This window comes from Rhagoletis zephyria, unplaced genomic scaffold (genome assembly GCF_001687245.7).
Source record: "Rhagoletis zephyria isolate East Lansing unplaced genomic scaffold, Rhagoletis_zephyria_1.1 Rzeph_scaffold_00962, whole genome shotgun sequence".
Classification (NCBI taxonomy): Eukaryota; Metazoa; Arthropoda; class Insecta; order Diptera; family Tephritidae; genus Rhagoletis; species Rhagoletis zephyria.
Window position 1 is genome coordinate 1 of NW_016158046.1, and position 11,944 is coordinate 11,944.

Sequence of the window (11,944 nt, forward strand, 5' to 3'; positions counted from 1 at the left end):
GCTGCAAATGAACATGAAAGACTAAAATTTTCTCCAAACAGGTATCAGTCGCGATCGAAACTCGTACACGAGAGCTTTTATAAATATCATCAACAACAACTGAAACCCTGCAGTGAATAGGTGTATAATAAAATTCTCATCGGACTAGTCCATTTCGGAACGATACCAGTTTTCCCAAACGGTAAACACTTTTTTTTTATTTTTTTTCCAACGATAAAGTAGTAAAAAACAAACCGGAACTTGTATCGGAAAAACAAAGAAGAAGTCAAATTCTTGGCGGGTTTTAAAGAAAATAGAAAGCTTTTAACACAAAACTGCTAATTAACATTTTCATTTGTGCATTGGATTAGTACACACAATTTGCTTTGATTAAAATTGTATTGCTCTACCATATACACACACATACACTCACAGACAGGAAATCAAAGCGATATATCGATTGTTTTAAGACTCAAAATAAATCACTTCAAACGCCAGCAATACTTGTAACGAAGCGTTATTATGCTTTGAGATTGTTAAAATGTTTAATAAAAACTTCGTTAAATTTTAGCAAGAGTATGTGTAGTGTTACGCGAATGCTAAAAACCAATATATTAATTAATGCATTCTCACAGACGTACTAACATTACACAGGTACAATGAACACAAGAGTAAATTGTGTGCTTCTTCAAATGGCTGCTGCAGCTGACTTCTGGCAACCCAAATGGACTTGTGTCAACAACAGCCCAGCCCAGTTGACAGTTCACTTGACTTAAATATTCTCAAGTGGATTAATTTTGTTTTTATGTTTTCGCAAAATTCTGCTTGCTTGTTTATTTACAATTAAAGGTAAATTTGTAAGCATTGATTTGATTTCGTTTTGCTGCAACTTGCAAATTTATAATAAAAAACTAAAATCTTTTCATGTGGCAATGAGCGTAGTTTCTAAGATCGATCAGCTGTTCGCGGTTATATGCAAATTTTTATATAGTCCTACTTCCTTTGTTACTTTTCTTAAGTCTACACAATGACGTTGGAAGTCAATTGTGCGTTAATTAACTTGATTGCACAGTAAATAGCCATGCACTTGCAAATGTACATAAAAATATATTTTTTATGTATCTATAGTTGTGAGTGCAATTTGCGTAATTTCATTCGAGTCTTATAAATAGCAGTGGTGTCCGAAGCCAAGTAAACACACATTGCTAAATCAATACGCAAAATGAGAGATTGGGTGCACATTCATGCATACATACATACATATGTATGTGCATATGTAGTATGCATGCATGAATATACTACCCTCCAGCTACAGTGTACACTAGGGCCCACACAGTTAATAAACAACTGAGTCATTTTAGAAATCTTAGGTAATTTTATTCTATTAGTTCAGTATCCGAGAGAAATTACTAAAAAAAATACTCCAAAAGTTCGGAAAATCAACTCCATGCCTTCAAATATTTTCGGTAACAAATGAACGCAAATTTTTATATAGAAGAAAAACGTAGCATCTTCGACAAAAAAAAAAGTTCTAATAAATCAACGGTAACTTTTAGCCATTTGAAAGTTGCACTTTGTTCTAATAGATTTTAATGGGCTACAAAACTGTATACACGAAATCGTTCTAAGAGATCTAATTAAAAAACATGAAAATGAGTCTGGACAGGTAGCTGTTTAGGCTACGCGGGTATCAGCTAGTTTTTAATTAAAAGTAGAGTTCATTTTCGAACAAAAACCATGCGATTATCAAATTTCAAACTTCGTATAAAAATTAGGAAAATTCAACAAAGTTCCAAACTCATAAATCAGAATTTTTTAGAAAAATTGGTCTGCAGTTTTATACCCCATTAAATTTTAATGTAACAGAAAGTAAGTGTTAATTTGGTGAAATGCTTCTTAAGTTTTTAATAATTTTTTGCTAGATGGTGTTACTCATTTTCTTTCATGCGAAGTATGTTCGAATAAGTTTTTTATATGGGCAAAATGCGTACAAATTTTTTTCTAAAAATTCCGATTGAGAAGTTTGAAATTTTGATGAATCATTTTTGAATGTTCCTAATTTTTGTACAAAGTTTGAAATTTGGTTTATTAGTAAACATTAAATAAACAAAAGAAAAATACCCGAAACTTGCTAAAATGCCGCGTCCCTATTTATTTTTCACCCACCGTGTAACGGATTTTTCTTCCCGACTGGCACTGTAATCAAAAAATGTATCCTAAAGATTATTTAACTTATATTACCTATACACACCCCAAGAATGAAAAAGGCGTTTATATATAACAAAAATTTCAGCACAATTTTATTATTAAACTTCTTTGAAAATTTTTAAGAAATTAATACAATATTAGTTCATAATTTGTCTTTACCCATTTTAAATTCTAATAAATCTCTATAAAATTCATTCGGACAAACTACACTTACACCAAAAAAGTGATTTGTCAATATGTATGTATGTGAACCTGAAAAAGAAATAAATGTAAATTACCCTTCTGATGCGTTTCTGATAAAAAAAAATATAACTTTCTGGAAGATTATATGCGTTTGCATACTCCTAACATGATTTTCAGATTACAAAACATGCGGCTTCTTAGTCAAAAGATTTCACTACTCTTTATCTAATATAGAACAATACATTTTTGGAAAACAATGAAATATTTTTTCTGCTACTAAATAACTTTTTTTTTTTTTAACTCAAATTCATCAGAATGAGGGAACGTTATTCATTTAGTATTGTCTTCAAACTAGATAAATCTTACTTCTCATTTAGTTGCAGGCATCATTTGCGCTTTAATCTTTTAATGCATAAAAGTTATTAAAATATGTACCAAAATATCAATTGTTGGACAATGCTGTTAGTTAGACATAGCTTTAAATCTTTTAGCAAATGTTTACGTGCCACACATTTCCATTTATTTACTAAATTCAAATTGTTCTAGTGTTTGGCTGTCCTATTTACATAAGCTCAGTTTCTTCTTTTGAAATTATTATTAAATTGCATTTAACTCTAATGTTGGGAAGTATTTCTTTGAGTTTTTATTCGGTAGGTGGTTTACAAGCTTAAATCACTTAAATTGTAGTAGGTGGTTGTTGTTTTGTGCTTCTTTAATTTTAGTTTCATTCGCCATAGAAAATAGAGTTACAAGTCGTTAAAGAAACAACATCTTAAAAATAAATTTATCTTTCAAAGTAAAAATTAATTCACATCAATTAGTTAGCTGACAATTCAACTGTTGCCCTAGTCAGCAATATATGTATGTATGTATGTATGTATGTATGTATGTATAAATGTAGTTAACATTTCAAAAGTCACATTAACATTAATATTACATAGTAGTTAGGATAATTCTAATGGGATCTCCACTTACTTTGCTATAAATTTGTTCACAGACATGTATGTATATATATTTTTATATATGCATGTATGTACATATATATTTGCAAGCATATTTCAATTACACATGAACATTGCCCGATTTTTCTTTAAAAAATAAAAATTTAATCCACTTCTTTCACTTTAACATGATATTGTGAAAATACATTTACGGCTATATATGTATGTTTGTTTGTATAAGATACTCTTCTAATCATATCGCTTGTACGCTTTATTTTGTGTGTACGCTTATGCATATTTGATAAAATTTGTAACTTATGGACGCTTACAAGTTGTTTGCCCGCAAGCCCTTCTATCAACATTTCAGTTACTTCGACTTTTGTTGTTGTTGCGTTGGTGTTTCGGAGCCATAAGATGAAGCTTTGCTGATTTTCGACATATTGATCGACTTAACCATAAGTATGTAGACTGGAAAATAAAATCAAATAATTAAATAATTTTATGACTAAAAATTTTAGCAGTTTGGGACTTACTCGCTAATAGTATGCCGACAGCAATCGAAAGGCCAATCCAATTTTGAGACAAAAATGAAGACACCAAATAGTAGAGTATTAGTGATATCGAGAATACAGCCCAGAGTGCAAAATTCAAAAAATTATATGGCCGATATTTAAAATGCATTACAGGCACTTCCTTAAAGCCGGAGGTTTCAAAGAAGCTGCCTGTTGTATGGAAACTATCGATAATGCGATCCTTTTCGCGGAATAAATTTTGTAGCCACTCAGCAGCCGCTGTCTCGTCTTCAGGCACACTCTCGAGTGGAATGCGACGTGCAAACATGAAACCCTCTATCGGAAGTCCATTCAGCAGTGTAGAGATAGTTGGTGGGTTCTACAATTGAATTTGAGTGTGATCAAAGCGGTTGTTGATTATCATAACAATTGGGCAATTGTTTGTTGTAAAGCACTCACCTTAGCATCCTTTTTGAAGGCCAGGTTAATATCATAGATGGCTGGACAACGGCCACGTAGGGTGGGTAAGCTTGCAGTGAAGCCCTTTGTGCGCGGTATCAAGTGGTGCTTTAACACAGGCATACCACGCTCCTGTGCAAATTTAACAGAAGCCTCGTGTTTCTTCGGCGTGAAGCGCGTTCCCTCAGCATTCAGCAGCAACCATACAGGATCTGGATAGGCAAACACCTCCTTTAGTTGACGTGCAATTATCTCCTTATCCTTGTCGTATGAACGTTCCAAAAACACAAATTCAGCGAAATACCATGCCCAACCGATTGCAGGCACATAGGAAATAGCTTTCTTTGCATACGCTTTACAATTGCCTAAAACGCCATTCTTTTCGGTAAACATCCAACCGGCGAGCCAATCGACTTCATAAGCATGATTCATCATAAGCATACAATGTTCTTTACCACTGTATTTTTTGAAGTCATCGGGGTCCATATAAACATGTAATTTACTATTCGAATACCACTCGGCGAAAAATAGTAGTTCTACATAATGAAAAAATCAAGTAGTTTTTAATTATGAAGAACGGGGGGGCAGATATTTCAGTTCGATATTGTTTGCATAACACTTACGTGAGTTCAGCGAATAGCAGAGATAGTACATGATGCGCCGAAAGAGCACAACATTGAAAGGTTTCAATCCCACATGTAATATTAACTGCAGCAGATTTATCACCAGTCCGGATATGAAGAAAGTGACGGCAATGCATAAGTGTATCAGTCTTAACTTTTTAAGCTCTCCAAGTGAAGACATGATTTATGTACAGATATATCATTCGCTGGTATCGTTCTCTATTAAATTGTTTTCTGTAAAGTATGAGAAAAATGCATTTGTATAAAAATTTCGTGTAAAAAAATAAATGCATTGTAGTATGTCATATAAAAAGGCGGAGGATTCTAAATTGAAATGATTTGCCTAAATTCAGATCACGAGAAAAGATGCTGCAGATTTGTTTGTGAGCCACTTTAACCGTTTTCGTTTTTCATTTTCGGTTTCGCCTATGTAATTTATATTTTTCATTTCAATTTTATTGTTAATTACATATGCCAAGTTACGTACATATGTATGAAATTCACATTCAACTCAGACTACCGAATTCAAACTCACTTTCACGCTAACTTTTTAATGACACTAATTAGCGATCAGTGCATCTCTGCTCGCCACCATTTAGCTAGAAGTACTAAAATTAGAGCGCATATGCTTCGTTAATTGATGAAAGCAAAATTCGATTTATAATAAATTCCAATTAAATATCGATTGAATAGATTTGCAAATATGTATCAAAATGACTACATTTAGCAATAGCGACATTGTAGTAATAAAAATGCTTATCAAACATAAATAGTACATACATATGTATGTATGTATGTAGATATGTGCAGAAACTGCCGGCGCTTCAAGTGTGACCAGGTCAGCAACTGAAGGCCAATTCTCGTTCCGTGAAAAGTGAAGTGAAAACATTTTTCTTCACTTAAGAGTGAATTTCAACCCCAATCAATTCGATTTCAAGTGACTTTGCTTCAAATTCACTCAGGAAGTGATTGGGAAAAGTTTTTACCAGAAATTTTTTTTTGGATTCGGAAAAGTTCAAAAACCACTTATGATTTTTGATAGATGATTACATATGTATTATATGTCTTTATGATCGAGAAAGATAAAATGATTTGATAATTAGAAAAGAAAAAAAGAAATTTCACAGATTTTGAATCTTTTCTTTTCACTTCATCATTTCAAAAATTTGAAATTTGCCCCTGGAAAGTTATTTCAAACTTTCTATGTATGTAATGAGCTAGCCTTTGGTGTGACTTTTGTAAGGCACTTGGGAGTAGTAATGTAGTCAATTGTATATTTTCTACAAGTATTATATTATTAGCAGGCATATCAAAAATCTCCAACGATCCATATGACTATAGCTTTCATGAGGTTAAAGGTTATAATAACTGGCGCATTCAGCGAAAATAATGTAAACTAGCTGCAAAAGTCTTCGAAAGGCTAACGAATTTTTTGAGAAAGTTCATTCAATTTGCACTTAGCTTATGATCTGTTGGCCTTATTTTTCGATTTTTAAAAAGCCTGTGGTGTGAGAGGATCCGTCTTTGTAATAAAATCCAGGGGAAATAACTCTAATTTTGTGAAAGATACACAAATACTTAGTTTTCATGAATAGCCCGAAGAGAATAATCTCGACTCTGTCGGTTGCTCAGGGCTTCTAGCTTACTTTAAATTTACTTTTAAAAAGTGCAAATATTAGCCAAATTTCTAAATAGATTTTTAAAAAAGTCGATACATTTTTGAAACAAAAAAAAATGCCAAACAGGCTTTTTTTTGCAACTGCTGAAACCAAAGTTTCCAGTTAAATTAAATGGCAAAAGCTAGGTAGAGTTGTGAAAATTCTAATCTGGTCACTTTGCGCGGGCCGAATGTTATTAATCAAATATGAACTTTGTGTTACGCCGCCAATCATCTCACACTATGTAATAATTCGTGTTAATTAGAAACTACGATAAGAGTGACATATTATTATGGCTAAGCAAAGTCTAACCCTTATCTTAATAATACGCTTTTTTCGCAAAATAAACATAAATTACGATTGTAAAATTTTAACCGAATTTCGTATGATAATAAGAGCTTCTAAATACGTTAGACTTTAACCCTAGTTTGTGAAACTGTAGTAGGCAGAGGAAGTGCGCTGCCATTTGTGTGTATAGTATTTATGTTCGATATCCACAATCAGTAAATTAACAAATCTGCTACCTCCTTATATAATTTTAAAGAAAATCCGTGACAAATTGGTTAGTGAACTATTCTTTAACAACTTTTAACGCACTGTTAGCTATCAAAAAAATTTATTTATATATTGCTTTTTCGTTATCAATTCGTGTTTGTGTGTACAAAGGAATTTACAATCTCCGAAATAGCCAAATCAATGCGGCACGAACGTATGAAATTTACATATACATATGTATATATATCGTCGATGTTTTTGCAAAACCGCCCATCACCCAATTGCAAAACCGCCTATCTTACGGCACTCAAATTTTACAGGAGAGCGAAAAAACGGTTTATTCTTTGAAGGCATTGTCTTGATAGGCGGTATTTTCTCTAGCTATTCTTTTTTCAAATCAGTTTTTTTAATAACGATTTAACGACCGTTATGCATAAATCTCGATGCCTGGAGTTGAGGTCTACACAAAAACAACGACGATTTAGGCGGTTTTGCAACTGGTCGATGGGCGGTTTTGCAAAAACATCGACCTCTATGTATGTATATGTATATGTATACATTTATTTATAAGCTGATTCAAATTGTTATTCATGCAACAAGAAATAAACAATCAATTATTTACATAAAACTCGACTAAGGTGAACGGAACAACATTATTCCGATGCAGCTCATTTACTAAAAATTGTTACAACTTAAAAAAATGAAGTTTTCAGAAAACGCGTCTAAAGATTTGATTTTACTTGAAAAGTCCAGAGAATGGAGATGCATATTATCTTCGAACGCACAAGAATTTGGCACAAAATTTTGTAGAAACTATTTATCGTCATATATCAAGTATCTCCGTATCTTTCGCTCGAAAATCGCGTATTTTGAGTTGTGACAGTCTTCTATAACATGAGTGATAAGTAAAAATTGAAACTTGTGGCTAGTGGCCACTAATACTGCATGACTTTCGCCATGTATACACATACATGCATACTTACATACATATGTATGTATGTAATAATAAGAATAGATTGGCGCTTACGCGATACGTCAGTGTTTGGCCAAGCTTCTCCTCCGATTTGTGGCGTACGCTTTGATGTTATGACGCAAAGGGGAGGGACCTGCACTTTTGCCGATGTTGGCCGGAAACTGGGCGCGAACTCGGGCCTTGCGGAATGCGGTAGTGCGTACTGCTTACCAATACAGCGCAGGGGTACTATGTATGTATGTATGTTCATAGGTACACTGCCGGAACAAAGTATTGGCACAGCAAATGTTTCACAATATATGCAACAATTTTTATTCTAATATTTTCCGCCAATTTTGTATAAAAATATGGTTCATTCTACAACAAAAAACACAAAAATATAATTCCTAAACTTTGTGCAAAACTCGCGAAAATTCAGAAGAGACTGCGTGAAAAAAATTGCCAAAAATCAACGGTAGCTAGGGAATTAGCTGCTTAAAACTTTTACTTTATTATAATAAAATTGATTGGGCTACAAATCTGCATACTCAAAAAATTCTAAAAAATCTGATAGAAGGTTGAAAATTTGCTAAATTTTCGTGAGTTTTTCGCAAAGTTTAGGAATTATATTTTTTTTTTTGTTGTAGAATGAACCATATTTTTATACAAAATTGGCGGAAAAATATTAGAATAAAAATTTTTGCATATATTGTGAAAAATTTGCTGTGCCAATACTTTGTTCCGGCAGTGTATCTAATTTGGGTTAAAAAGTGAAAATTTGAGAAACATGCAACGTATGTATGTATGTATGTATAGGCTTGCACATTTTTTTTTCTTAAATGTCGATTTGATGCAAATGTTGCGGTGGCCGAGGTGTTAGAGGTGCGGATTCTTAATTTCGTACGAATCGAAAATTTTATGTTTTTGTATAGAAAAGTAATGGAAAATTTTCAAGCAAGAATACGACCCAGGGTTTGAAAAGAACAAATGGTGCATAAAAAATTATTACATGCTCGGTAGTTATGCTAATTAAAAAGTAGTTGTGCTAGCAAAAAATATCTAGAAATTTACATACATACATATGTACTGCCCACGTCTTACTTTTTGATTCGGGAATAAACTTAAGGCGCTTTGAATATCAGCTACCGCTGCATTTTCAGTTTGATGATTTTCATTTAACAACAATAATGTAATCTAAAACATATGTATTTAATTAATTTTTTGTCATTGCTTTTGTCGACTTTACTAAAAGCTGGGTCTTTGTACGACATTCTGACCTATGTTTGTATGTATTTATCAACAGATGGGAGCAACGAAAGAAATCAAATCTATGTGGTGAGCTAATCCAGTGCACAAAAGCACCTTATATTAATCATACAATAAATATGTACATGCATGTGTACATACAAGAGGCCTGCTATCATTTATATGATGCCGTGACACATTTGCTTGAATTCCAAAATTTCATTATAGACAAAAACGACTTAACCCATGGTTTCAAGGTATTTTTTTACTTTGTATTTAATGTTTTTTTTGTATGCGTTAACACTTTCGGCACATCTTTTAGACCTTTCTAAGCAGAAGAAAATCGATATTTAAGTAAAGTTTAAAACAAAATCTCATCTACTAAGGATAAAAATAACAATACCATATTAAAATATAGTTATACAACTTCCCATTACAGCGTTTCATATAAAAATATAATTTCAGATAAGCTCAGTTAAATCTGTGAGTATTCAAAAAAGCATGACGCCATATGGCATCAAAATAGCGAAAGGTTAATGTCGCTATTAACCTACAGCGTACAGCTAGCCGCTCGTGTTTAAGGGGTTATTTACACGTAAGAGATAGGAATAGGATATTGTTACCAGTACGGAACACAGTACAGTAAATAAAATTCTATGCAAATGACAAAACTTTGCAAACAGCAGTCATGAAGTATAGTGCATATCGATGGTCCTCTGCAATAACGACACAATTCAAAATTCAAAAAATAAAAGCTCTTACTACTGTTACACGTTGGCGGACGTCTCTAATTGATGTCTAATCCTTACTTCGTACTGTAGTAATCCCTACTACTTGATTTAGTAAAACATTAATTCCACAATGATCGGACACATGGGCCACTTAACAGTGGTAAGGGACGTATTTTATGAATTATGAATTGTCATTATTGCTGAGGACCATCGATATGTACATACAAACATACGTATGTAATCAAGATAAATATGTATATAAATTTACACTTTAATTCACCCTTGACATGCCAATTATGCTTACGTCACAATATTAGTATTTTTATTAATAGACAAACAAGTTATAGTTTTAAAATGAAAATAAGGTGAAGTAAATAGCCTCTGCCGGTGTTCCACTAAATCATCTACGTAACATCGCAATCTAAATAGTGCTCATATTACAAATGCTCCCGGTGGACAACTATACCAGCCCAAACCTCGTAGCTAATTTTATTGCTATATCACGCAAAGCACTTGTTAACTTACATCGTATTATTTGAAATTACCTTTGCTGCGCAGTATAAAAAAAATAACACTGAATTTCTCAACTTGAAAATTTTGCTCCAGTCGCCAATAATCCAATTTCAGCAATAAACAAATTGCTGCAAAATAAAACGTCAAAAGTCATATGGTTTCAACTGTGATGTTGCCACCTCGGCTGCTTAAATCTTTTAACCCTTGCCTTTACGATCCATTTGATTAACCATTAAGGGATCAGTAGAAAAGTTCTATGGTGCCAATCAGCGTTGCCGAAAGCTTTCGCTGGAAAATCGTAACGTTACCCTGAAAAATCGTAATTTCGGCCAAAAAATCGTAAAATTTTGGTTTATCGTATTTTTTTAACAAAATAAAAAATACAAAGGAATTACATACAATAAGTAGTACGCATAAAAACTAAGCAATTGCGTTTTCTTAAATTTGCATACCTTTAACTTAAATTTATTTGAACAAATTGAGTAAAAGGTCTGAGAAATTTTAAGGAAAAGCATTTTCTTAGGTTTTATGCCAAATAAATATGACCACACATTACAAAACCAAATGGAACCCACATTGCATATGGGTTAATTAAAGTGGATTTGCAATTGTCAAAGGCAATTTAAAATTACAAGTTAAAACACAACTGCTTTTAAATAGTTGAACTCCACTGGTTTTAAGGTTTTGAAGATTTAGATCCAGTTTTACTGTAGGGGTTTTCACACGGAGCTTGGTACTAGGTGTTCGGTAACTTTTCCCCATGTATTTTGTTTGTGTAAAATTATTTTACTATCGGTTTACCTGGTACCGAATTATCGTGGTGCAAGCTTGATAATTTTTCTGGTGGTTGGTAAACTGCAATCAGCTGTTCGATATTTATTCAATTTTAAATCTGCCTGCTGCCGAAAGGCATAACGCATATGAGTAATAAAATTACTTAAATTTTCTGCTACAATTTATTTTCTTTGAGAAAAGAGCTACGACATAGATTACCAGACTAACAAAAGAAGACTGAAAAAGGCGTCCACAGTTGATAAAATTACCGAGTGTCAACCAGCAATTTACCAAAACTACCAAAATGAATGTGAAGACCCTTAGGGCCAGTTTTTCAGTGCACGACCGTGGTTTAAACTAAGTTTAAACGCCTGATCTGGCTGGTTTAAACTAAGATCAGCCAATCAAATGTCAGCCAGCTGTTCAATTTAAACTCGGTTTACTCAATCTAAGTTTAACCTAGCACTGAAAAACTGGCCATTAGTGTAACTTTAGCATTGATAAACTGATAGATAATTTTGACTGAACAAATTCTCTCCTCTACTTTTCAGTCTCTTTTAAATCAGTGTAAGCAGTGCAAATTAGTGATTTCGATACAATTCTAGAACAAATTTAATACAACTAAAAGCACGGTTGTAAAACAAAACTGCGCCCATTTTTCAAAAAAAAAG

General features: G+C 32.9%; 2 protein-coding genes across 4 annotated transcripts in view; one reads left to right on the forward strand and one right to left on the reverse strand.

Annotated features, from left to right (window-relative positions):
• Positions 1 to 2,436: 2,436 nt before the first annotated feature.
• LOC108362205 (1-acyl-sn-glycerol-3-phosphate acyltransferase delta-like) lies at positions 2,437 to 10,802 on the reverse strand. Of its 3 annotated transcripts, none has more exons than XM_017615075.1 (5): positions 10,532 to 10,802; positions 4,906 to 5,139; positions 4,283 to 4,818; positions 3,845 to 4,202; positions 2,437 to 3,779 (listed from the first exon to the last, which is right to left on the reverse strand). In XM_017615075.1, the coding sequence occupies exons 2-5, from the start codon at positions 5,084 to 5,086 to the stop codon at positions 3,679 to 3,681; spliced, it is 1,176 nt and encodes a 391-aa protein (XP_017470564.1). In that variant the 5' UTR covers positions 5,087 to 5,139; positions 10,532 to 10,802; the 3' UTR covers positions 2,437 to 3,678. The 3 variants fall into 3 exon arrangements, with proteins under 3 accessions (XP_017470564.1, XP_017470563.1, XP_017470565.1); XM_017615074.1 differs by having other exon boundaries at positions 10,512 to 10,802; XM_017615076.1 differs by lacking the exon at positions 10,532 to 10,802 and adding an exon at positions 5,441 to 5,459.
• LOC108362207 (probable serine hydrolase) overlaps positions 9,239 to 11,944 on the forward strand; it is a 5,578-nt gene continuing 2,872 nt past the window's right edge. The window contains exon 1 of the mRNA XM_017615082.1: positions 9,239 to 9,345. The gene's annotated coding sequence lies outside the window, so the exon portion shown is untranslated. The remainder of the gene's footprint in view (positions 9,346 to 11,944) is intronic.